General features: G+C 39.6%; 1 protein-coding gene across 1 annotated transcript in view; it reads left to right on the top strand.

Moving 5' to 3' along the window:
- pipox (pipecolic acid oxidase) overlaps positions 1-14,033 on the top strand; it is a 57,007-nt gene extending 42,974 nt beyond the window's left edge. The window contains exons 7-8 of the mRNA XM_084716797.1: positions 3,164-3,239; positions 13,421-14,033. Of these exons, the coding sequence (XP_084572923.1) occupies positions 3,164-3,239; positions 13,421-13,551 (207 nt within the window). The 3' untranslated portion in view covers positions 13,552-14,033. The remainder of the gene's footprint in view (positions 1-3,163; positions 3,240-13,420) is intronic.
- The last annotated feature ends 12,601 nt before the right edge of the window (positions 14,034-26,634 follow it).

The raw sequence follows: 26,634 nt of genomic DNA, 5'->3' as shown, positions 1-26,634 counted from the left end.
ACAAACATCTACTCCTCCTACAAGGTTATGAATGATTTCTTACAACTCATAAACAGACACTTACTCATTCTGCAAAAATTCTGCATTAATTTGAACTGATTAATGTGAAACAGACATACAAAACAGTTTTTCTGGTCCAGAATAAAAATTTTAATTGAAGGGGCACGTCTGCAGTGTTCATGACAAGTGAAGCGAGTATTTCAGCTTAACATGTTTCCTTGATCTCTGATGACACATCATGGCCATTTTATGATTTACTTCCGTAGATATATTACAGATTTCTCCTTTAAAGTTCAAGGGTTACATGCCAAAATGTAAAGTTCATTGTTGTAGTGCCATCATCTGACCAAATTGCACCATATTAGACAGAAATACATCCTCCACATCAATGAGATGAACAGTTGTGAACGAAATCAGAGGACTTACATAAAGAAAGACTGAGATTACTTCAATAATAGGAGATAGGAGTTAGTTAATTTAATTGTTGGTTCTGTCTAACTTGATCTTATTGTACTGGACATGGCAGCCTCACACGGCTTTAGACTTTTAGTTAATTATGTGTTCAAGTTTATTTCTGGGTAGTTAAACTGTTTATATGAAGTGTATAAGCTGCTGGCTGTCTGGATTTAATTTACTGCTGGATGTGTCTCTCCACTGCCACTCTCAGGTGTTAGATTCTGTTTAGGCCATGCTTTTGTGTGTGTGTGTGTGTGTGTGTGTGTGTGTGTGTGTGTGTGTGTGTGTGTGTGTGTATCTGAGTATGTGTGTTTGTCTGTCTGTTTGTGTGTGTGTGTGTGTTGTGCAGCCACTCTGCCCTCCAGCAGCACAGCAAGCAGCTTTTACCACGATCACATACTGAAGCTGTAGGAAAACATAATTTCTGTGACCTTGTCCAATGCCCCTGAAAATCCTGACAGTCACGCTTCTCTCACTTAACAGCAAGTGTTTTGTTCCAGCACCAGTGATTCTTAAAAGAGGACACAGAGTTAAATTACACGTGTCTCTATGGTTGCAGTAAAAATTGGCTTTTTTTCAAAGGTCATTATGCGTTCAGAGGTAGACTCTTTTATCCAGTTAAACATTTTTTAAACATATTTTCCACAAAGGCTTTGATAGGAACAGATCTGAAGACCATATGGCCTAATGGAGAGGGAGCGTGTGTGTTATTGTCAAATGTTTCCCAGGACAATCTGCAGTCGCTCTGTTCAATATTCATGCCTCCATAGTGGAATGAAGAGACAGAAGAAAGACCTGCACAAGCTGCCTTGCTTCACTCATTCTCAAGAACTGGGACAAAAACTTATGGCCATTAAACTTTGTAACGGGCCAGCCTTCTTGTGATTACATTTTTAATTAAGATTTTCCATCTGTCAGAGTTGACGTCTTGCAGAGTTGAAAAAATGTTGTAGTGAGCAGCCATTTTAATTTTTAAAGTTGCTCAGAGTAGGCCTGGACGATTAATCGAATTTTGATTTCTCACGATCATGAAAACATTATAATCGAAGAAAAACGTTTTATGTGCCGCGTGCGTGCATGCAAATTCCTGAGCTGTAGAAGCACAGTGAATGCACCAGTGCGGGTGCTGCAAACTAGGAGCGATTGAGAAAAATGGCAGAACGGCAGCCTTTAGTTGATAAGAAAGGTAGGATATCGTCAGTCATATGGAAACATTTTGGTTTCAAGTTGTCAGACGTCGAGCAAACTGCTGCTGCATCAGATCAGATTTTTAGCACAGGTGGAAATGTTGTCTCCTGCCTTTGGTCATCATTAAAGCCAGACCTAGTGAACAGTCTGGCGTTCCTTGCCAAAAACTTGAGTTTGTAGGAGGCTGATTACTGGGAGCTGGGCTGAGGGAGTATAGGACTATGTGGCCATCCTTTTTGTATTTAAAAAAGGTTTTTGAAAAACCTTCAAAGAATATTTGGGGGTTTTTTGTCTGTGTTATTAGTGTTTTTTGCATGTTGTAAATTTTGCAAGTTTTGCACGAGTGCATGTAGGTTGTGGCTATTTATTTTAATTTTTTTGTTTTTACAACACGCTATTGTTATTTTAATTTATTGCTGTCATTATTATTATTGTTGTTTTACTTATTGTTGTTTACTTGTTACTAATTTATTTCCAGTTGTTCTTTTAAGTTATATTTAAAGTTTAGTTTTGGTGGTTCGATAAACACTCGTTTTCAAATTAATGAATAATCGTGTTTATTAATCAGGATTTCAATATCAATCAAAATAATTGTGATTATTATTTTTGCCATAATCTTCCAGCCCTAGCTCAGAGTTCTCTTACACAAATACACATTTTTAAACCATAATTCTTATTTAGCTTTGATTCAGAAGGGCTTCAAAGCTGACATGTTATGGTTGAGACACATGTGATTTATTATTGGATCTCTGTTCTGTATTTGACACAGTCGATCACTACATATTACTAGACCAACTGGAAAGCTGGGTGGGACTTTCTGGCACAGTACTGAACTGGTTTGAATCCTACTTAAAGGACAGGGACTACTTTGTATTGATGAGTTATTAGAGATTTGAGTGGACAAAAATAAGGTTCCATTCTGGACCTCTTATTTTCAATATCTACATGCTCCCACTGGCTCAGATTATGGAACACAACAAAATATGTTCTTATAACCATGCGGATGACACACACATTTACATAACAATGTCAGCAGAGGACTATAATCCCATGCAAGCGCTCAGTAATTGCACTGAATAAAGCAACAACTGGATGTGCCCGACTTTTCTTCAATTAACCCTAAGGAATTTGTCAAAAAATAGAAAGTTTACCAGTGCCTGAGCAGTAAAACCCTTTTTATACCTGATTAAATCATGTTTTTGTAAAAATCTGACAAAGTTGACAAACTTGACACAATTTTTAAGTGCCAATAAACCAAACAAAAACATTTCATAAACTGCATTTACATCATATCCTTAAATAATATATTTTTGCCAGAAAAAAAAATCAAAGTGTTGATATTGATATTAATTTTCTTGAAGTTTTTTTTGTACAACATGTATCCCAGTTCTCAAGAGTGGATGCTTTATCAGATAAGAGCATTTGGCCAAATAGTCAGAATCTGTCAGATCCTACTACAGCTCTGTAGTTTTGAACCTGAACAGTTCATATGTTCACAGTTTGGTGTTGTCTTTTGCAGCTAACTCCTGACCGTCATTTTGTGCTGGACTGCCACCCCACCTACGACAACATTGTGATTGGAGCTGGATTCTCAGGTAACAACACAATATAACACAAAACAAGTGCACCCAAATCAAAGAAAATCTCTGAGAGAGTTTTCTTGATAAACCATGTGTGTTAAGATGGACTGTCCAACTCAGCTAACAAAATATAACTGTCAGTAGAAGCTGTGGCCTTGCAACAGCTGAAACCAGCAGCCTTCCACCTGTCCAGAGTGGCACCCATGGGCCAAAGTTGGCCTAGCAAAACAAAATGTGAAAATTGATTTTAAAATAAATATGTAGGATCTCAGCTTATGCAGTATAAAGGTATCACAGTATACAGGATATTTCAACAGCATCATAAATACAGATGCTTCTCTTTTAATTAAACTCAAAGGACGATGCTGTATTAAGGTGATGTATTGTAATGTGCAACACGCTCCACCAGGGGCCAGTCTTTCCACTGGTGGACAAGGCAGCACAGCTGAGCTGAGAAACATGACATGGATTAACTAGTATAAAAGAAGAAAAATGCCCTTGTTTGGGAGCAGTGTTGGGCACGTTACTTTAAAAAAGTAATTAGTTATAGTTACTCACTACTTCTTCCAAAAAGTAACTGAGTTAGTAACTGAATTACTCTATAGTAAAAGTAACTAGTTACCAGGGAAAGTAACTATTTCCGTTACTTTAAAAAGAAGTTGTTGTATGTCAAAGAATTTGAAATTTTCTGAGCAGTATTCGAGTCAGTTGAATAGAGAAGAACAGACAGGTAGTTGTGTTATAGAACCTTGTAATATTTATTGCACCTCACCAGCAACAGATTTATCCTACACTTGAAATGCAACAAAAATAAACAGTAAACAATATAATAAAATAACAATCAGCAGTAAACAATATAAAGTGAGTTTAATAAATTAAATCTAACTCTCACAACCTGAGACAACTGGTCAAGTTGGAAGCAGCATTCTTGCTGGCTGACAGTGGGGGATGGGAACGAGGCTAGCATTCAGGTTAGCAAACACAGAAACGTTAGCAAGCTTTGGAAAGCATTGTCTAATTGAATGAGCAGGGACAAACAGCCTGGAGTCATAAGAAGTACATGCGCTATTCTCGAACCTGAACGCACCCCAAGTCTTGGATGACAAATAAACAGAGCAGAGTAGACTCGCTACGGCTGGTAGTTTCTTCAATTTATTCAGAGTAAGTAACGCACCGCTTTTGACCGTCAGTAACGGTAACGGCGTTGTAACGGCGGAAAAAATAATTAGTTAGATTACCCCATTAGTGAAAAAATAACGCCATTACGTAACGGCGTTATTTATAACGGCGTTATTCCCAACACTGTTTGGGAGTATTTGGGATTTCATCCAGATGATAAAGGCGAGCTGGCAAACACTGCAGACTGCTGATTGGTCAGAGAAGCATATTGTTGTGATCATGTAACTTTAGCGAGTGTGAGAGATGATGAGTGTCCGACTGATTACTGTCTATGGTGGCAGAGAGCGACGGTGAATATGAGCTGAGCAGAAGGAAAGGTGAGCAGTGAAGTTGTCAGTCTGGCAGTAAATGTACAGTGTAGATTTCAGTTTGTTAGTGAATGAATGCAGCTTCTCGACACCAAAGCAAAGCTCCTGTGAGTGTTGTTTCTCCAACTGTGGGAATAGAGTTGATGATCAGCTCTGCCCGCTTTGTACAAGTAGAGTCGAGTTTAGGCGTTACCCAAGTTTTACACAAATACCATCATAATACCATATACCCTGGTAAAATATCTGGAAGGTATGAAGAAACAGATACCACCCAAGCCTAGTAGGATCCCTAATTATCAAAGATAGGACCAAGTCATCAAGTCTAAAGTCTTTGCACTGAAGTCCCAAGTCATGTTCCAAGTCCTAAACTTTGAGTTTTGAGTCCTTAACAAGTCATAATGTGCTCCTCACCATTTTAACAACAGAGCCTTGACTTACTGCTTTTTGTGCAACTTCAAATGATGAACAAAGTTTGAAGTTTTTGCGTCTCTGTAATTTTCAATCCACGTTTTTTTTACTTTTTTGTTAACCACCAAGTAGTTTTTGTACGCAATGATCTGTAGTATCTTTTTTCCACCTGGAGGGCAGTAATGCATCATTAGCTCTTCATCATTTTCTCCTGCAACTTGATTGGATGCTGCTGGAGTAGTTCAAACAAAGTGGATCTTGGGAATTTCCTGCTGACTTGCTGAGAATGAATAGTGTTAACATTAGTTGTTTCAGGGAACGAAGGGAAATGAACTGATTCATGGATTCACACTTTTGAAATGGCAGAAATTTTATTCAGTGAAATTGGAGGAAGGTATCAGGTTTTTTCAAATTGAAAAGCTCAAGTCCAACTGAAATCCCAAGTCATTGGTGTGAAAAACCAAGTGGAGCTGAAAGTCTTGTTTGATTTTGTCAAGTCTAAAGTCAGCAAATTTGTGACTTGAGTCTGACTCCAGTCCAAGTGCATATAAAAACAGAGGAACAAACAAAATACAACAGCTACAGTTCACTGTAAGATGTGTAAACAGCCCCGGGCAATAAAAAGAGACATTTGTTAGCCTTGATCATTAGGATTTAGTCATTGCAATTCATTCTCTGGACAAATGTCTGTACAAAATATCATGGCAATCCATGTTGTTGTTGAGATATTTCAGTCTGGACTAAAGTAGTGGGTTCATCTCTACAATCAGAGAAATGAGAGAAACAACAATTTGTGTGTTTAGACCCACTGAGTGACTGTTGACACATGTACATCACTCTTATCTTCCCATCATTTATTAAAAGGCAAAATGCCATGAAGATATCCTTAAAAAAGCAAAACAAAACAGTGTCTGTGTTTTGAAGCCGATGGAGTCAAGTAGAAAATGTCGATGTCAAAATGAAAATGTCAACAGTTCGACAAGACGGAGAGCACAAAGTAGTGTATCTGGCACCGGCTACACCAGATGTGTGCTGATGAGTGCCAGCACAAAAGCAGCAGCAGCTTCAGCAGCCAAATGAATCAGCATCACTTGTTCCCTCCTCACCCAGGAAGAGCTCGGAGCCAAGCGGCCCAACACTCGCTGAGTGGCACAGAAGAGTGTGTGTGTGTGTGTGTGTGTGTGTGTGTGTGTGTGTGTGTGTGTGCGTGTGTGTGTGTGTAGCCCAGACATAAAAAGTTCCAGAGGTACACGTTTCTGTGGGGTAGAGGAACAAGATCAGTCCAAGAAGGATTTATTGGACATTAAGAGGACAAAAGAAATGGAGAACAGTATCTGTTAACATCAGCAGCAGAGAGAACTGGACCTTTTTTTGAAACAGGCTTGAATTAGAGAGGCTTTTAAAGTCCAGTGTGGAAGATTTAGGAGATCTATTGGCAGAATATGTCCAAAAAGCTTTATGTATGTTTTCATGGTGTATAATGACCTGAAAATAAGAATCGTTGCATTTTTGTTGCCTTAGAGGCAGCTCTTTATATCTGCTGAGGGCGTGGGCTGTCATCAGTGGAGGCCGTCATGTTGCACCACACAGAATGGACAAACCAAGCAAGTTGACTCCATAGACTATATATCAAATAGGTTGCAATCCTGTTTAATATACGATCTATGGTTGAAGCAAGTTGTTTCCCTCTGCCCCCTCCTCTCCAGACACAGCAGAGACAAACAGACTGCAGGAGCTCTGCAAGATTGCAGGATGCACGCAACCTAAATTTACAACAACAAGCGAAGACGAGTCCTCAACTGTTAGTTGATCAGCTGTTCACAACAGTTGTCTGTCAATGTAAAGTCAAGCCTGTTATCCTGAAAACAAAAGTCCTCTGAAATTACACTCTGGACTGCCTGACTCACTGCCTCCCACCAAACTCCATTAACATTTTACTCAATTTAACAATTACAAACATCTACGCCTTCTACAAGCATTATGAATGATTTCTTACAATCATAAACAGACACTTACTCATTTAGTTGAAATTCAGCATTGATTTGAACTCTGATTAATGTGAAACAGACACACAAAACAGTTTTTCTGGTCCAGAATTTCAAAGGTGGACACTGTGGCTGCAGTATTCAAGTGAAGCGAGTATTTCAACTTAACATGTTTCCTTGATCTCTGATGACAGATCGTGATCATTTTATGATTTCTTACAGTAAATATATTAGATTTCTTCTTTAGTACTTCTCCAAGTTCACCTGTTGTACTGATGGAATTACTGCAGTGTTTTTCCTCTTGTTTTTGCTAAACTAAACCAAAAGTGACCCTGACCTCTGTACTGGATGCACAGAGCTGAAACTTATCCTCTCATCTAAGATGGCAAAGTCAGACTGTTCCTGAAGCAGTATTTCATTACTGTGAACTATTTATGAAACATATGAACACTAGAAGGGCACTCTGAGAGCGCAGACCTCCACCAAGGCCAATAGTCCATTCTTCTTCTGTGACCTGCAAGTGCAAACTTCACAGTCAGTATTACTTATTGTTCTTGTAAATTCAAATATTCTTCCTTAATTTCTCTGGTGGGGTTTATTGCAGATAATCCACATTTGGATGTAAATATAAGAGAATAATTAGTTGCACGATATGGATGTATTTATGTTGCCATAGCTACACCTCAGTTTGAGAACAATTGAGGCAACGCTACAAATGTACTTTTCCAATGTAACCACTGTCCCTGAGAACTCCATAAAGACTACTGTCTATATGAAGTCAGAGCAGCTCCACGTGGAGGACATCTCAGAAGATCAGCTTGTTTTCAGGTTGTAGTAGTGTTTGACACTGAGACAGCAGAGTGCTTCTGTGGCGTGACAAGGATAACATTTATTGTTGCTGAACAGGATCTATAACATAATGACTGGCTACCAGCCATGCCTCAATTCAGAGGCCAGAACTAAATGTGGTAGGGTTAATTTATCCTAGTTTCAAAACAATACGTTTTTTCTTGTCCTATTTTTAAAATATCCTCCACCACCAGCAGTCACTTGCAAGCTTTCAGTGCTGGCAAAAGTCAAATCAAGATGAAGTCACAAATGCAAATAATTTTAATCACTGAATGGACTGTTTGAAAGCTGAATTTTTCAGACCTATTAGAAATGAAACAGTGTAGGAGAGGGTATCGTCATGTGCTCACAGTGTTCAGAGCTGCAGAATATCCACAGGGCCTTACTGGACACACTAAACCTCCCACGTATTCTCGAGACATAGATCCTTAACTTTTAATGAGATGTTCTTGTCCATTGTGAAAGGTGAAAGCGCCTGTGCTTTGGGTCGACACTCGTGTTCTTCTCTAATTAACATGGCGGAGGCACCCAGAAGGCCAGCTCAGCTCCTCCTCTCTTGCAGTTACCTTCACCGTCTCCTGGCACTTTTCCATCTCCTTATGCAGTCATGTCCTTTACCTAATTATATCTGTAATTAATATCCTGCACACAATGCTCTGCATGCAGAGGAACTAGCTGGGATGAATGAACTAAAATTCTAAAAATGTTGGCAAATGAATTATATACTAATTATCAGGGGTGGAAGTAACTAATTACAAATATTCAAGTTACTGTAATTAAGTAGTTTTTTTGGGTACTTGTACTTTCATGAGTATGTATTTTTACTTGCACTGAATGAACATCCTTTCATCTGCATTTTTTTAGCCAATAATGCTATTTCATCACAAACGGGCCAATGAAAACCCAAAACCCTGCAGCAGGTTCAGGTGTGTAGTGGTGACAATGACCACCCACCAGAACAGAGCAGGAATTGTCTGAAGATTTGTAGAAACAGAAACTCCTTTGATTAAATGACTCTGATAATTTGTTAATCAGCCCCTCCAGGATTTCAGGATATGGAGAGGATTTGTGATGCATGTTGCAATGTTTTTAGGTATTTTTTACAAGGAAAACAATTGCAACAAAAAGGTTTTTTTTTTTTGTATAATTCAAAAATTAACTTGTTTCTGGGAGAATAAAACCACACTCTAGCTGCAAGAGCAAAATGATAAAATATAAAAGTAAACAGAGCACTGATATTAATAATAGTGACAATGTGGCTAGCTTCTATCATTGATGGAACTCAGAAGCTACAATGATTGGTCAGATTTGCAGAAAAGTTGCAGTGATTGGACAAAAAATACAAATGTGTGCAGATTTTATGGAGATTGGCTGAATTTGCACGAATCATCAACATTGCAGGTTCCTGGAATAAACATCAACAGTTAAAAAGTAACTAATACTCTGAGTAGGACACTGAGTAGAAGAATACTTTGACTTAAGTATTTTTCTAACAACAGTACTTTCACTTGTAATTGAGTAATATTATAGTGATGTAAACGTACTTGTACTTGAGTACTGACTTTCAGTACTCTTTCCATCACTGCTAATTATTTTGTTCTTAGAGCCTTATAATGAGTGAAGCTAAAACTGCTTGTGTGACCCTGGTTTCACTCCAAGTGCAACCTTGTGAAAATTGAAGTTATTTTCTTAGGAGGAGGATGTGGCAGCTCTCCACTTCGTTGTTGCATTCACTGCCATGATTTTTCAGGATATTTTGCCATTATGGTTTATTCTCGACCCAACTAGTTAATTTATGTTAAAGATGAGTGAAGGTGACATTAGAGAATGAAACATTTACATTTTTGACAATTCTGAAAGGAAGGGGTTCACCTCCTGGCGATCATGCTCTCAGAATTAAATGCCAACCTTTCTCTGAGAGAACGGAGCAGCAGATCATCCTCTGTGAATGTCATGGAAATTGTACAAGACGTTTTCAAAATATCTTACTCTAAACCAGTGTCTCTCAAATGGGGGTACAAGGATTTTTTACAAATGTTAATTTAATAAATATCAATCATGCATAATTCATAATATAATCATTGTATAATTAAGTTTAATAAAAGATACAAATGTAAGATTGATTAAGTAACATTTTATAATCAATATTCTCATCTTCAGTGCAATTGTTGTCTGTCGTAAACTGTCAACTGCCATAAAATGTCACAGAAGAGGAAAGCAAACAAAACACGTTCACTGTGAGCAGAAAGCCAATTTCAATACTGAGTGACAGACGAAAAAGAAGATGGTTTCATGGTTGAAATGTAGCAGTGATAGAGCTTAAAACACAGAAAAAAAAAAAAGTCAAAGAAAGGGGAAGCACAGGAGGAAGAGGTTTTAATGGGATTTACCTCAACTAGCTGCAACCCTTCTCTGACTTATGAGCTGACTTTCAGCATTAGCATTACCTTACATTAGCCAGAGAGTCATGATTTTAGCTGAGAAAATCCACAGTCACCCTCTAGAAATGAGAAGCTGCTTCAGTTTACTTTTCTGTGGAATCAACCAAACCTTGTGTTTCAACAGTTGCTCCCAATTTTGATGGTAAATCTGCCACAATTATCACTCCGGAAAGCTTGACAGGCATAGCAACAATAACTAAGGAGGGCGGGGCTTAGCCAAAGGTCAGTCGTGCACACCTGACTAATGCATACATAATGTGACATAGTGGAGAAGTGTTAAATGAGAATTTGCCAAGAATAACAAAAAGAATGATAAGCAAGTTGTCTGTCACTTAACGTTATTGTTGCCATGGTTACAAAGACTCAGATGCATGTTGTTTTTTCGTCTTTTTTTAATGTCGGCAATTACCTCCAGTTCAAGTCCGTCAGTAAAAAGAAAGAGACTGTCCAGATACAGATCTGAAAGGCAGACGGACGGAGTGAATCAGTCCTGTCAGTAGATACACAAGTCAAACTGTAAAGTTTATTATAGGGCTGCACTGTTAATTATAACTGCAATAAAATTGCAGTATGGCCAAGTGCAATATTCAGCTGGCAGAACCAGATCCTAATCACAGTTGAAAAGGGAAAAATGTGTGAGAAAACAGCTTCATAATAAGGTACTGTAGAGCTGCAGAGATGACCTGGCCTAAAAATCTTATTCTCCAGATGAAAGAAAACATGTTTGTCTGGTACAGACCTCAACAAATATCACATCATCACGATTTCAGTAGTTTTTTGGGGGGTTTTTTCCAGTGAACATGAAAACTGCGATGCCGTAATCATTTGCACAGTCTAAATAATCACAATATGACTTATGTAGCAAATAACGCAGTTTGATATGTTGCTTCAAATGTGCTACATGCAGTATAAAATAGCCTTTACACTCAAAATCTCATGGGGGAGGAGTCAGTCCCCCTGTTTGATTTGTGTCCCCTAGGCATGGGGCCACTGGAAAGTGACCCTTATTTTTCCACACAGAGGGGGGTAACCTTACTGACAGTGTCATTAGTTTTGTAAGGTTTTAGAAATAAAGCAAAGTTATGAGCAAAATGAAATGTTAACTTCATGATGATACTCCTAAAGTAACTATAGCACTACATGTCTTGAAGTGTTCACTACCTGAAAAGGCTGTCTTTAGCTAATCTAGGGGTTAAGCATCCATGCTTGTTAGCTAAAGAAAGTAGTTCTTTCTAGTAGAAAGAAGGTAGTTCCGCTAGATTCTAAAGTAGTTCCAGTTGATTTTAGTGCAGAAATAAAGTAGTTCCTACATGAAACTGCTCACAACTAAATCTGTGGATTATCTGGAATAACTGGGTCATGATTTCTGGAATATGGGATGCTGGTTTTGAATTTTTCAAATGTATTATTTTAAAGGGACTTAATAGTACCATTATAGTGGAGAGAAGGCAAACATCTCTACAGCCAATATCTCCAAGATTCTGCAACTCACACCAAAAAAATAGACACAGGCCAGGGGAGAAATGTAGGTTTTTGGTTTTGTAGGTTTTTTTTTGTCTCGTTAAAGGGATAGTTCAAACAAAAAATGAAAATGCTGCGGGAGAAAGGAAAAAAAAATCATAAAAGTCTTCACGTCTCCTAAAGCCCCAACATGACAAGTTGATTTGAAAGACATCATTTTCACTACGTTTTAGCCTGAATCTTCACTGTAGATCTTTAGCTTGGCACCATGTTCAAATCTGCATACACACTGTCTGAACTGGGTGTGTATGGTGTGACGATGTGCAAATGGCATGTCGGGACTTTAGGAGACTTGGATTACACCAGACAAGCAATATGGAGGATTTTATGGGTTTTTTTCCACTTGTTTTTTTACATTTGAAAACTGGTCACCATTCATTTCCATTGTTTAGGAGATGCTGCAACAGTGTTTTCCTGTGAAACTTCAGCAGTGTTTTGAGGACTAACAAAACAAATCTGGCCCTCAGTCAGCATGAGGGTGAGCAGATAATGACTGAGTTTTCATTTTTGGGTGAACTGTCCCTTTAAGCTCACAGTCAGCTATATTGGAGCGTTCAGAAAAGTAAGTTTTCCACTCATAATTAATACTTGAAAGTTGCCATGAGCACCATTTACAAGTCTGAAACTGGTAATTATGGTAACTCTCACACAGCTTCACTGTGGCATTACAAGCCACTCAGATCAGAATGTCTCCAGAGAACAACTTGAGGCTTTGCTCATTCTGTTTGTTAGTCAGTGTTAATTATTATCTGTGCTGTTTGTGCTCAGTCTCCAGCTTCTCTGCATCAGCACTGGAGAAGCTCACAGCCATATTGGATAAGTTCACAGGGCCTCTCCCTACCACGGAAAAAAAAAATGTGTTGCCTTCCTCCCCCTCCTTCACTACGTGCATTTGTCATCAAAGCCCGACACAAGTGCTTTAAAGCAAGTACTGGGGGGTTGCCATGGCTACAAAGTCACCCTGTGGGCTTGGCCTTCTATTGAGGTTTTCCATTCTCCTTCTCTGGCAAGATGAAAATCCACGTGGCCAAACTGTCAGAGCCGAGCTTTTACGACTTCAAAGCCAGGCAGGATCCACAGGAGCTCCGAGACCTTTGTCAGATGGCAATGTGTTGCATTCCTCAAGCCCTGTTGACATTCACAATTTGCCTCTCAGACCTTAGCAACAAGGATGGTGCATTTTGAAAATAGATGCTCTCTCATCTCACTGCTGGGCTCGAGCACATGAAGCCATTACACAAAGAAAGGACAAATCTCCCTTAATTTAGCATTTGGTCCCGGTTCACTAAAGTGAAGAGATGCTTAGCGACAGCTTGGCTCCTCTTTTATGCATTCACTCACGTGGGGCTCGAACCCATCGCCTGACTCACACAAAGGCCCAGAGACGCAGGCTATTTATAGGCTAACGTCAGGGTGCAGGGCATGGATCTGCTCACATTAGGACATTGATTCATTTGATGACCTACGAACGTACTTTCCTCACTGTGATGCCTTCTCCTCTCTAGGTCACGGCTTCAAGTTTGGACCAATCATCGGCAAGCTCCTGAGTGAACTCAGCCTGGGAGAAGTGCCCTCCTATGACCTTACACCTTTCCGAATCAGGCGCTTCCACGGAAAGACAAAATCAGCTTTATAGAGCCGGACTGGATCCTCAGCAGATCATTTTTTAAGTGTTAATTCATTTTAACTGCAGCATGATTTCATGATAATTTAGTCTCAAGTTGTTCAACATAATCACACAATGACCGCTTGTTGTTGTTGCCAATTCTGCATGTTGTAATGAGCTGTGTAGCCCTCAAGTGTCATAAAACCATTCAGTGTGTTTACATGTAAGTAACCAGGTTAGACTCAGCTTTCTGCAGTAAGATGATTCCTTAAATGAGCGGTTTGACATTTATAAAGGAAACTTAATTTCCTTGCAGAGAATGTGATTAAAGGGAAAGTTCACCCAAAAATGAATATTCAGTCATTATCTACTCGCCCTTATGCCGATTGAGGGCCAGATTTATTTTGTTAGTCCTCAAAATGCTTTCACAGGAAAACAGTGTTGCAGAATCTCCCAAACAATGGAAGTGAATGGTAACCAGTTTTCAAATAAAAAACAACTGAAAAAAACATAAAATCCTCCATATTGCTTGTCTCCTAAATTCCCGACATACCATTTGCACAGAGTCACACTACACACACACAGTTCAGACAGTGTGTATGTGCATGTGAATGTGGCTCCAAGCTCAGGATCTACAGTGAAGATTCAGACTAAAAACATGGTGTAAATAACAACTTTTTAGTCAGCTTGGTATGTTGGGACTTTAGGAGACTTGAATTACACCAGACAAGCATTATGGAGGATTTTATGTTTTTTTTCCAGTTGTTTTTTATATTATTTTTTATATATTTGAAAACTGGTCACCATTCACTTCCATTGTTTGGGAGATTCTGCAACACTGTCTTCCTGTGAAACTTCAGCAGAGTTTTATGGACTAAAAATCTAAACCCAACCTTCAGTCTACATGAGGGTGAGTAGATAATGATACATTTTCATTTTGGGGTGAACTCTCCCATTAAGCGGTGGAAACCACTCTTATGTTTGTAGTTTAAATATGAAGCTAGAGTGCAGAGGCTTAGCTTAGCAGAAAGGCTGGAAGCATGAGGACACAGCCAGCTTGACTGTGTGTTAAGTCTTAAAAACAATCTACCTACTGGTAGGACTGTGACCAAACTCAGTGCTTTAAAGGTAGGCTTTAAAGGTAGGCATGCACAGTGCACACACAGGTGACAATTCAGTATCATGACCTCTAGTGGAAAAAATACTTCACTGGGTGTGAATCTCAACATTTTTGTCTTTAAATCAGTCAGTCAATCAATCAATAAATTGCACACAACAAAGGAAGTAACAGCTGGACATACCAAACAACCTACATTAAACAACTGCAACGATTATTACAAAGCAAAAGAGCATGATGACATCACCAAAGCAAAAACAATGAGGCCAAACAGAAACAAGACAAAATCTAAACTACTGACATTTTTCACAATTTTCTGACATTTCATGAAACAAACAGCTAACCAACTAATTGAGAAAATAATGGACCAATTAATCGATGATGAAAATAATAAGATAAACAGGTTTTTATCATGGGAAGCTATGGAGAATATAAATATATATATCATCAATGTTGTTGCAATTAAGACAAGAGAGGAATGGTGGCAGAAAATTACTGATCGAATTAATGAACTTAATGAGCTCTTAATGCTGCTGTTTATTTGTAATGTGACAGCTGCACATTAGGGAATTAAACTTTATAGAGCAGATTTAAACATGATGCTGTGTGCGGTCTCACACTGTCCCATTATGGAGGAGACAAATCAAAGTAAAATGAATGTTACTGATAGAATATTTTCCACAATAAATAGGACTGACTAATTAATTTTCTAATCGGTGTTCTGAGATGTAGTAACAGGATCAAGCTGTGTGAAGTTAGAAGAGTTAATATGACCTGAAGCAAATGTGGAAAATGACTCACCAAACTGAGGTTCCCATGATCATGCAGTGCATGCAATTTGTACTGCTGTAATACAGTTTTCTTCTGTGCAACTTTGTATACATAACATCATTTTTCAAGTTTATAATCTAGGTAACTCATAAAGAACATAATCAGAAAAGGAATCAGTGAGAGAGCGATGCTTTTTCATCTGAAGCTCTGAACATAACGTGCTCCCGATTATGAGGTTATGAGTTCAGCATCAGTTTCCATGGTGATTTAGCGAGGTTAAAAGAGAGCCACCTCCGTGACTTTGAGAACTCTGGCTTCAGACTCAACATACCTCACTACCCCATTAATCTAGCTTCGTGGTGCAGCCCTCTGGTGGCTCCTGCTTCATGTTCACCATACAGACATGGGAGGTATAAATCTTCTCATCTAACCCAGAGCAAGAAAGCAAAGAGGCACTTTTCTCAAAATGTTGCATTATTTCTTCCAATCCTTCCTCCAGGTCGGAATTTCCAACTAGCTTCCTAACAAGGAGAAAACATGGGTGATCTTGACAACTTAGCTTTTTTGTTGTTGTTGTTGTTTTGTCTTTTTCAGACAAACAAGTACACCAAGTGCAGTTCTCCTTTCGCTATCCATGTTGGAAATGAATGAATAACCTACATTTTGGAGGGAATTCACATTTCATATAGCTACATGCATTGCACGAATAATTATTTAAAACAGACACAAAATATTATCAAATACATTTAATTTCAATTTTGCCATCCTGCCATTCTGTTTTGCTGTTTTTCTCATGCCATACAGAAGGTGTTGTCCCTCTATGCCTGTCTGAATCCATGTGAATGCAGCAAGGAGTGGTGAAACGTCACTATTTCTTTAATCCTGCACAGTTCACTGTGGTATGCCTACTGCACAGAGCTAAGATGTGGACATGTGCAAGAATGTATGAAAGCAGAAACAACCTGCAGAATAAGAAGTCTAGTTGTTCTCCAAAGCAACAGGAACCTCGCTGTACGTAATGAACTGGGAATAAACTAATGTCGCTTTGATTTTGACCAGAGAATTAACATCGACAACTGGATTCTAACAGTGTTGTGCAATTGTAAATTCACCCATCTGTGACAAATAGGAATAAAAAAAGCTACAATCTAATTGGCTTGTATGATTTCGCGCATCAGTAAATCTCTCTCTCTCGCTGCCTTCCCAGCATTCACCATTTTGCCAACTAAGTACATGGTTAAAAAGACATCAGCCATTGAGCCATTTGTCTATGTGAAGCCAGCTGCGTGCTTAGGCTTCAGAGGTGGCCTATTGCCTGGATCTATTTCCCAGTGTACCGGTAAACATTTTAATCACTAATCAGACGGCCTATTACAATGGATGCCAACCAAGGCCATCAGCGGGAATGGGAAAATTATGCAGTGAAACGGCAGAGATCAGCGAGCCATTTGCTCCCTTGCCTCTAAGTGACTTCAGATGGATAGCAAAGGGCCATTATGCAAATTACGAGAATTAGAAGTACATTAAACATGCAAATGCAAATATTCAACCACCAATAATCATCAAGCAGGGCCAACTGAAACACCTCTGTGGAACAATGTCGAGCGTGTAAAATCCCGCAAAGCTTTGAAAAAAAGAGGACTTCTTTCTGCTGCATGTGAGCGGTATTTGGGGTACAAGCGTAATCACATACATCTGCCTGGAGCTCAGACTGTTCTCTGAAGTCAATCAGTGGTAACGGCATCCAGTCTGCATGTTGTGTTATGGTACCAGAGTTTATACTGTATATCAGGAGGTTAAAGTATATGTAGGGAACAATCAACAATAATGTGTTCTAACAAGCTGATAATAAAATCTCAGCTTAAGTGAAAAAGCCTGGCTTGAATCAACTTAAACTTTCATTTTAGGCTTAAGCCATTCCACCTCCTGCTCTAGTAAATGCTAACTCAAACCAGGCTTAAACAAGCTTGCATTGTGAAAGCGTGGACGGAAAACATAAGCAGCCCAAAACAGCTGACTGTGAAAGCCCATTTCTGCCAGAGAATGAAAAAATATATCCCCACCGCAAGTCATAATTATGAGCTATCTATCCATGCATCCATCCACCTTCAATCACTTATCCAAAGTCGGGTCGCAGGTGTAACTGTTCCAGCAGTGGACCCCAGACCTCCCTTTCCCCAGCTACATTAGCCAGCTCTGACATGGGGATCCCAAGGTGTTCTCAGGCCAGGGCAGAGATATAATCCCTCCACCTAGTCCTCAGTCTGAGGACTACTGAGCTAAAAAAATGAAATTATGACATGAAAAGTCACAATAATAAAATAATAATTTTGCCTTTTTATCTCATAATTTCAACTTTTTATCTCATAATCATGACTTTCATCTCATAAGTGACTTTTTATCTCATAATCTCATTATTTGAACTTTTTTAAAATCTCATATTATAATATTAGTTTTTCTCATAGTTCTGACTATTCATGTCACAAGTCTGACTTTTTATCACAATTTCTTCTTTTTTTTATCTCTAGGAATACTTTTTTTTCTTTCACTGGTAGAAACAAAAGCAGTTTCCTTTTCAGTGAAACACATCCTGCTGATCAACTATATCTGAAGAATATGAAGGGCTCATCATGAAAAAATGTTAATACTGCTGCAGTTAACAAAAAGAAGAGGAAAAAAAACATACAAACTAAATGCCAAGATAATATGATCCTGTGGCGCCTATGATAAAACCTGCTGGATCTGCTTCTTTTCTTCTAGAGAAAAAGTAGTTCCTACAATAAACTACTCACAACAAAATCTGTGGATTTTCTTGAGTAACCAGGGATTAAGATTTCTGCCCAGTTTAAAACATTTATTAGAAATGCATATCAAATGTACTAAGTTACTTTAATTTGATGAAGTAATTAAAAATGTTACATTTATAAGTACTTTTTAACAGCTGCTACATTACTGGGCATACCAGGACAAGTAACGTTTGACTGGAAAAACTTTCTTCTTTTTTTTGGAGGAAGTTTGCATTATTTCTTTTTTCCAAGGTGTCACAGTTACACTTAAAGTTAACTTGTTTTTTTTTTTTTCATTTGTACACTTTGTTCAAAAGTTTGGAATTGCCCACCATGAAAACTTGATTGAGTGCAGTCAGAAGTCTGATGAGACAACTCTATATTTCTGAGTGGTTGCTCATGCTTTTAGGTTGTAAAAATTTCTCTTGTTATTTTGTATGAAGGGTTTGCAAAAGAAAATGTATGTGTTTTACATGGAGAGAGAAATGCTGTAGAATGGTTTAACCAGTCTGACTGACTGCAAAGATACTTAAGAAAAAACACTGGAAGCCTAGCATCAAAACCTGTGCAGATTTTAACAGGAACAGGTCAGAATTAACAACAAGCTGGACTTAGTAGCCTTGTTGCTTGTTGCAAAGCTAAGAATATCAATTGAACACATTGTGAACAGTTTAAACCTGTTCAATGTAACCACTGGGTAAACTGCACAGAGCTCAAAGACCAAACAGATCCACTAAATAATAAGTCCAACAGCACCGCTGTGGTTCAATAATGATCTGGGGTCACTACGCTTCTCTGGACTGGAAAACAAATTCGACATCGAACTGCACTGAGAGGACAAATTAATACAACAGTTTTCTCATGCATCGACTAAATGAAAGCTTTAATTATTTAAATTAAAATTATTTCAAAGGTAAATCATACATTTAGAATTTGAATTATAGTGTTTGTACCTGTTAGATGGCCATGATTGATTGGTAATTCTAAACTTTTGAATGATCACATATGTAAAGTTATTCATGTTATGAAGAACTTAACATTTTATGGAATTCCATTTCTGCCAGGAAAAGTAAAATAGATTACTTGATATAAAGGATCCAACCAAAATAAAACTACAAATGTTATATAGTAAAAATAATGAGTTACCAGGCCCTAAATTTATATTTCCCCGGTCAAAAGTACAAAAATACATTTACTTAAATGTAACAGTGGAAACAAGATTTTTTTTGTAGAAATATAGAACTATAAACCAGAACAAAAATGACAGTTAGGCTGCCAACCTAAACTACAATGTTCTGAACAGACACATTACAAACTCGAACAAAAGGTAACTTTTGCATTTTGGAACATTCAGTCATTCATTCATTCATTTTCTGTAACCGCTTATTCCTGAAGGGTCGCGGGCTGCTGGAGTCTATCCCAGCTGACATTGGACGAGAGGCGGGGTTCACCCTGGACAAGTCGCCAGTTCATAGAGACAGACAACCACTCACACTCACATTCACACCTACGGGCAATTTAGAGTCACCAATTAACCTAGCATGCATGTCTTTGGACTGTGGGAGGAAGCCGGAGAACCCAGAGAGAACCCACGCAGACACGGGGAGAACATGTAAACTCCACACAGAAGGGCCCTGCCCCAGCCAGCTGGGGGATCGAACTCAGGACCTTCTTGCTGTGAGGCACCACTGCACCACCGTGCCGCCCCATTTTGGAACATAAAACAGCAAACTTAAAGTCTGTGTAAAGGACAAAGGGAGTTGTTCTTCGAAACACATGAGACATGAGAAATGTGAAAATACTGAGAACTCTGCAGTACTGAACTGTGGAGTTAGACTGTTAAACTGCTGTTCACAGGTTCTGTGTTCAGGATTTTTTGAGCAGACCTGAAACATGTCTCTGTGATGTACCGGAACCATGGTCCCCCATGAACCGACACACGAACAGACACACCAACGGCAGTAGGTATAGTTAGTTTTAGATTTTGAAGGCTTTTAACACGTTTTTTTAATCTTCTGAAGATGTGAATTCTTGTCTGGGACAAAGGTGTTTTCTGACAATGAGCAAGTTTAGATATTTTAAAAAATGAAAGCAAACACTATTTTAGAAATTACATATATTTAATATATTTAGAGATGCGTCAGATTATTTTGACAGTAACTGAATAACAATTACATTGCATTTTGTAATTTTGTAATTTGATCCACTGGATTACAAAATTCCAAACAGGAGCCCCCCAGTTTGGAAACCACTGCCTTAGCGAATAGATCCCTAATTCACCATAAAAACTGGAAAAACAATATTGGTATTAATCATTTTTGGGGGTTTTTTGTCAGTAGGACATGATTTGTTCCATTTCTCAAGAATGGGTACATGCTTTCACCATGTTTTAAAAAATGACTGGTTGACAGGGAGGTGAGAATCATGTGTCCTATTAAAGCAAAACACGACAGCATGTTCGAGAAGTGCTGCTTTATAACATGATTGAGGAATCATTGAAACCCACATGTACTGCAGAGCCCAGGTGCTGCAGCTGCCCACATGAGCTTTTCTTCTATCAAAGCCTGTAAATATCAGAGCAGAGTAAAGAGGCCGAACAGGAGCACCAGCGGTTAGCTAAAGATTGTCCCAGAGGGGCTGAAGCCAACTGTTCAAACCATCTCTCATATCACTGCTGTGACACCGGAAAGACAGAAAAGAAAAAAAAAAAAAAAAAACACACACACACACACACACACACACACAGTGAGTCTGAGGATGACAGCAGAAGTATTTTCCACTTGGCCAAGCTTACAGCGTCGTGTCACGACTGTTCTCTCTCTCACTGTTGTGCAGGAAATCTGCCACTGCTGTCATGGAGGTCTCTGGCAGACACAAGCCTGACATCATAAGTGACATTTTCCCAGAATGCAAAGAGACATGATGCAGTGATGAATATTTACGGGGTCGGTGGTAACCTGAGCGAGGCACAGAGCCCAGAGGAGATGGAGGAGGCAGCTCAGAGAGGCTCACAGTGGAACAGGTTGGAACTGGGCAGCTGCCACTGGTCACTGGGAGTGTACTGGGACATGCATGCATAAATATATGTACATTGATGCATTGCAGAGGAGTGAGCTTTGCTCCCTGAAGTGCTCTATAATGTGTTAGCTCAAGGAGGCCATGTTTGCTTTGTCTGTAAGGTTAAAATGCAGGGATGTTGTTTCATGGGAAAAGGGTTAAGCGCTCTGCTCTGATACAGCATTTGAGCTGTAAAAAATAAAAAAGGCAGAAAAACATGATGGTTTAGATGAGAAAGGACAAAAAAATACATAGCAAAGGGACAAAAATATCTTTAAAAGGTTATATTAGAGAGAAAAAAACAGAACAGTGCAGACTTTGCACTTGATCTATATGTGTAAATTTCAGGCACCTATCAGTAGCAAACAGAGTTGGGTAACAGGACTACTTAATCTGGAAAGAAAAAAGGTAACTGTATTCCATTACAGTTACGGGTAAAAAGATGTAATCAGGTTACAAATAGATTTAGTAAAAATGTGGATTATTAGTATGATTACAGTTTTAAAATAAAGAACGATATCCTACCATGCACAGTACACACACAGCTGGCAATTCATTATCATGACCTCTAGTGAAAAAATGCTTCACTGGGTGGAAATTTCACCTTTTTTGTCATTAAATCAATCAGTCAATCACTTAATCAATCACGCACAACAAAGGAAGGACCAGCTGGACAAACTAATAAACCTGTACAATCTATTATTAAACAGCTGTTAAATGAATCTGCATCTATTTTGATAATCGATTAATCATTTTGAGAATTTTTTTTTTTTAATTTACAAAGTTACATTTCTTTCCTCCTCTCTGACAGTTAACTGAATATTTTTGAGATGTGGACAAAGCAAGATATTTGAGAACGTCATCTTGAGCTTTGATCAGCATCCATCCATCCATCCATCCATTTTCTTCCGCTCATATGGGGCCGGGTCATGGGGGCAGCAGTCTAAGCAGGAATGCCCAGACTTCCCTCTCCCTGGACACTTCCTCCAGGTCTTCCGGGAGGATCCCAAGGCGTTCCCAGGCCAGCCAAGTGACATAGTCACTCCAGCGTGTCCTAGGTCTTCCCCAGGGCCTCCACCCAGTGGGGCATGCCCAGAACACCTCCCCAGGGAGGCACCCAGGAGGCATCCGATATAGATGCCCAAGCCACCTCAGCTGACTCCTCTCGACGTGGAGGAGCAGCAGCTCTACTCCGAGCTCGTCCCGGGTGACAGAGCTCTTCACCCTATCTCTAAGGGAGCGCCCCACCACCTTGCAGAGGAAACTCATTTCAGCCGCTTGTATCTGAGATCTTGTTCTTCTGGTCATGACCCAAAGTTCATGACCATAGGTGAGGGTAGGAACGTAGACTGACTGGAAAATCGAGAGCTTCGCCTTTCAGCTCAGCTCCTTCTTTCCCACAACAGACCGGTGCAACGATCACATTACTGCTGCTACTGCACCGATCCGTCTCTCCTCCGACCCGGAGGGAGCAAGCCACCTTTTTCTGGTAGAGAACCATGGCCTCGGACTTGGAGGTGCTGATTCTCATCCCAACCGCTTCGTACTCGGCTGCAAACCATCCCAGTACATGCTGAAGGTCCTGGTTCGAAGGAGCCAACAGGACAACATCATCCACAAAAAGCAGAGATGAGATCCTGTGGTCCCCAAACCGGACTCCCTCCAGACCCTGGCTGTGCCTAGAAATTCTGTCCATAAAAATAATGAACAGAACCGGTGACAAAGGGCAGTCCTGCCTGAGTCCAACATGCACCGTGAACAGGTCTGGCTTACTGCCGGCAATGCGAACCAAGCTCCTGCTCTGGTCATACAGAGATCGTACGGCCCTTAGCAGAGGGCCCCAAACTCCATACTCCCAAAGCACCTCCCACAGAATGCCATGAGGGACACAGTCGAATGCCTTCTCCAAGTCCACAAAACACATGTGGACTGGTTGGGCAAACTCCCATGAACCCTCAAGCACCCTGCGGAGGGTATATGAAACTGGGAACCTGTACAATGACATGTAACTGTACTTTTTAATCACAAGTATTGTACTTCACTACATTTCAAGTGGCATCTGTTACAGGGCAAAAACTAAAGCCTCATTAAAAAATCCTGATAAACTGTGTGGAAATGGAACAGAAGATGTTACATGAGCAGCTGCAGCAGAGACGAAGTTACTGAGGTGTGTGTGTGTGTGTGTGTGTGTGTGTTTGTGTGTTTGTGTCTTTGTGTGTGTGTGTGTGTGTGTGTGTGTGTGTGTGTGTGTGTGTGTGTGTGTGTGTGTGTGTGTGCAGTGGAGCAGAGCTCCAAAGAGCTCCATGTCCTCAGAGGAGACACTCAGCTGACACTCTGAAAAACACACAAGTTCCTCATGTTTACATTCACCGGCTGAGTATCAGCGGGGCATGGAGGAGTGGAATCACACCCACGCCAGGACCATCAATCAGCAAACAGCACACAACTCCACAATGAGATTTAATGAAGGATCACATCATTATAAATATCAGTGACTACATTTATACAGAACTTTTATCCAAAGGTACATTGGTATAAAAATGGTTGCATCTACCTTAATTAATCACTGATTTAAAGCAACATTATGCAACTATTTTATCTTAAAATAACGGCATCAAATCATTCTGATGGTACACTGACTTACAAGCAAAATTATTATTATACAACAGGAATCCACGAGAGAGAGAAGAGAGAGCTGCAGTCCCTTCATGATAGATAGATGGATAGACAAACAGACAACGTGTATACAGATAATTAAAATCAGAATAGGACAGTATAAAAAATAAAACAAAACTATATATCCAGTGAACGCCTGTTCTTGCACTGTGTAACTTGAACTGAGCAGGTACATGTGTAGCACTTTACGGCACTTTGTCACACACCACCGTGTATGGCTCTTCTGTTACCTATAAGAAGCAGCTTGCTGGGTATTCTCAGTACAGAGGGGTCTCCCTAAAAACTTGGTATTCCGCCCGGATGGCCCGTGGTTTTGCAGGACATTGCACCGCATGCTTTGGCTCCACGACTGTCCGAGCCTGTTCTTTGAGTACATGAAAAACAGGTGGACAGAGTGATGAAGGAAAGGCTAGTTTTATATCTGGAGCTGGAAAATTAAGCAACTAGACTGAATAATACACACATACAACATGAGATCAGGTTATTTGATGTTCAGTCTTCTAAGCTGGTTTAGGCATTCTGATCTCAGAATACAGAGCCCATATCTTAGTATACTGTTGTTGTTGGACATAATGTAGAGCATCTTGTCAATACATCTTAGCACTGTTTAGTTCAGGGATTTAGTGGAGGGTAAACCCAGGGTAAAGTCAGTTTATTCACCTCTTTGATAAAGTAACATTTTCCAGAAAAATGCTATAATGGTGAATTCTAGTCTTTAACAACGGTCAGTGCTGAAGAAAGGTCTGGCTCCACGCGTCATCATTCTGCCATAGTGGGAAAAAATGCCCTGCCTTGTTTTATATTTTTTTAAACAAATCATAATTGTGTTGGGTGGCCAGTTTCTTTCCATCCTTCCATGTGCAGCTGTCTTCATCTGAAAGGCCCATGACTTCCACTGGCACTGTCCCCACCCTCTTATACATTACATTAATGTAATTTTCAGTCACCTGATTATTCTGCACATTGCAATATCCTTCTATACTGTGAACTTGCACAATATTGTTTTTTTGGTGTATTTTATGTGCATTCTCTTTTTTTCTATTTATGCCATTTTAGCTGACATTACTTGCCTTAATCCACCAACATGCCACAGCATGAAAACCTATTCGGCAATAAAACTGTTTCTGATTCTGATTCTAAGCCCAGGATGCAGTAACAGCGCTCCTTTAAAACAGGGGGAGAGCCACAGTTTTAAAATGACTACATGACTGCAAAGGAATCGGTTACAGCTGCTAGCTTGTTCATGTTAGTACCAGTAGCATCCCAGGTGCTAATGTGGCATTTTTAGTGTGTAGGTTGCATGTAGGCTTGAAGGTTCTTGTGTCCAGGGGACTTTGAAAACACAGATAGTGGATGCTGCAATGCTGACTGAAACAAGTTGTCCAAAGGCAGTCTTATACCCCCAGAGTGCATCTGGTGAGTCAGACTGGACTAAATATGATTTCAATAAACCTTAGTATGATTTTAAGAAAATAAAAATTGTACATTTTTAAAGCTGAACTTCTGATCAGATTTTGCGTTCCATGTTCAGATTCACACACAAGCTTGAGTTTGAAACTCTCTTCAGATTTACACCAGTCAAGGTAAGATTCAGGTGAACTTCACATTCTCATTCAGTCAGAGGCTGTACGTCTCAGGACTGAGCAAAAGCAAAGTCGCACAGTTTACACTGATTTCACCTGAAGGTTCAACCATCAACATGCAAGTTCATGACACTGAACAAGGAGGATTCCATCAAAGCTGGACCCGCACTTTGATGGTCAACAGCTAACCGCTGCAAATGAGCTCCACATCCTGGGATGCACAGGTTGTCACAGTCAAAACACCTGACCAGCGTCTCCATTAGGACAGGTCAGAAACAGGGAGTGGCCAGTAAACTCATCACAGAGAGCTGAGCCACTGTCTACAAGATACTAGAGCTCGAGATCTGTGCCCGAGCCTGACGGGTTTGGACTGGGGCAGGTCAGAATTTCTCACCTATTTCATAAACTCTTGTGAAATTCAATTCATAAATTACACCTTTAAAACAAGTTAGTTTCCTGGGATTCCTGTGAAAAGAAGCACATTTTAGAAAATGTCTAATTTTGGGGAAAAATATGAATCCCTAGTATATTAGCAACTGGTGCTGTGGTAGGAAGCTAAGTAATGTACTGTTGTGCACAGGGTCAGCAGCAAAACATATTTGCTAACACATAAGTGTACGCTATATTTGGAATATTTTCACCACTTTTCTGATGAGAAACTGTTGTTACAGAAGCCAAATACCACTCTCTCCAAAGCCATCAGACTCCTTTAGCAAAAATCAGTGATTTTACTTACTGCAGAACACAGGAGTTGCTGGTCTACTGCCACCTTTATCTGTTATGGCTCAATGCCACCAGGCACAGCTGCATCATACTACGGCTGCACCACGTTGACGAAGCTGAACAACTGCCATTATACACAGTTCCTGTGATTCCACCAGCAGCACGTCCCAGAAGCGGCTCTGCTCTGCTTCATTTGCTGGAGGTCAGCTGCAGAAAAAGCATAGAGATTCCAGTCAGGTTTTTCAAAATAAGAGACCCTGTGCAGACTTGCGATCATAAAAGCAGACAAAAAAAGAAACTATTTAACTACATAGACTACTTAGGCATGGTAGAAGCACAAAAAAACAAGTAAAGAGGAACAAATCAACAAAATCTGAGTAAGTCAATATAATCAAGTGGG

This window comes from Lutjanus erythropterus, chromosome 4, assembly GCF_056507025.1.
Source record: "Lutjanus erythropterus isolate fLutEry1 chromosome 4, fLutEry1.hap2, whole genome shotgun sequence".
Classification (NCBI taxonomy): domain Eukaryota; kingdom Metazoa; phylum Chordata; class Actinopteri; order Lutjaniformes; family Lutjanidae; genus Lutjanus; species Lutjanus erythropterus.
This window is presented reverse-complemented; position numbering and strand designations above follow the sequence as displayed.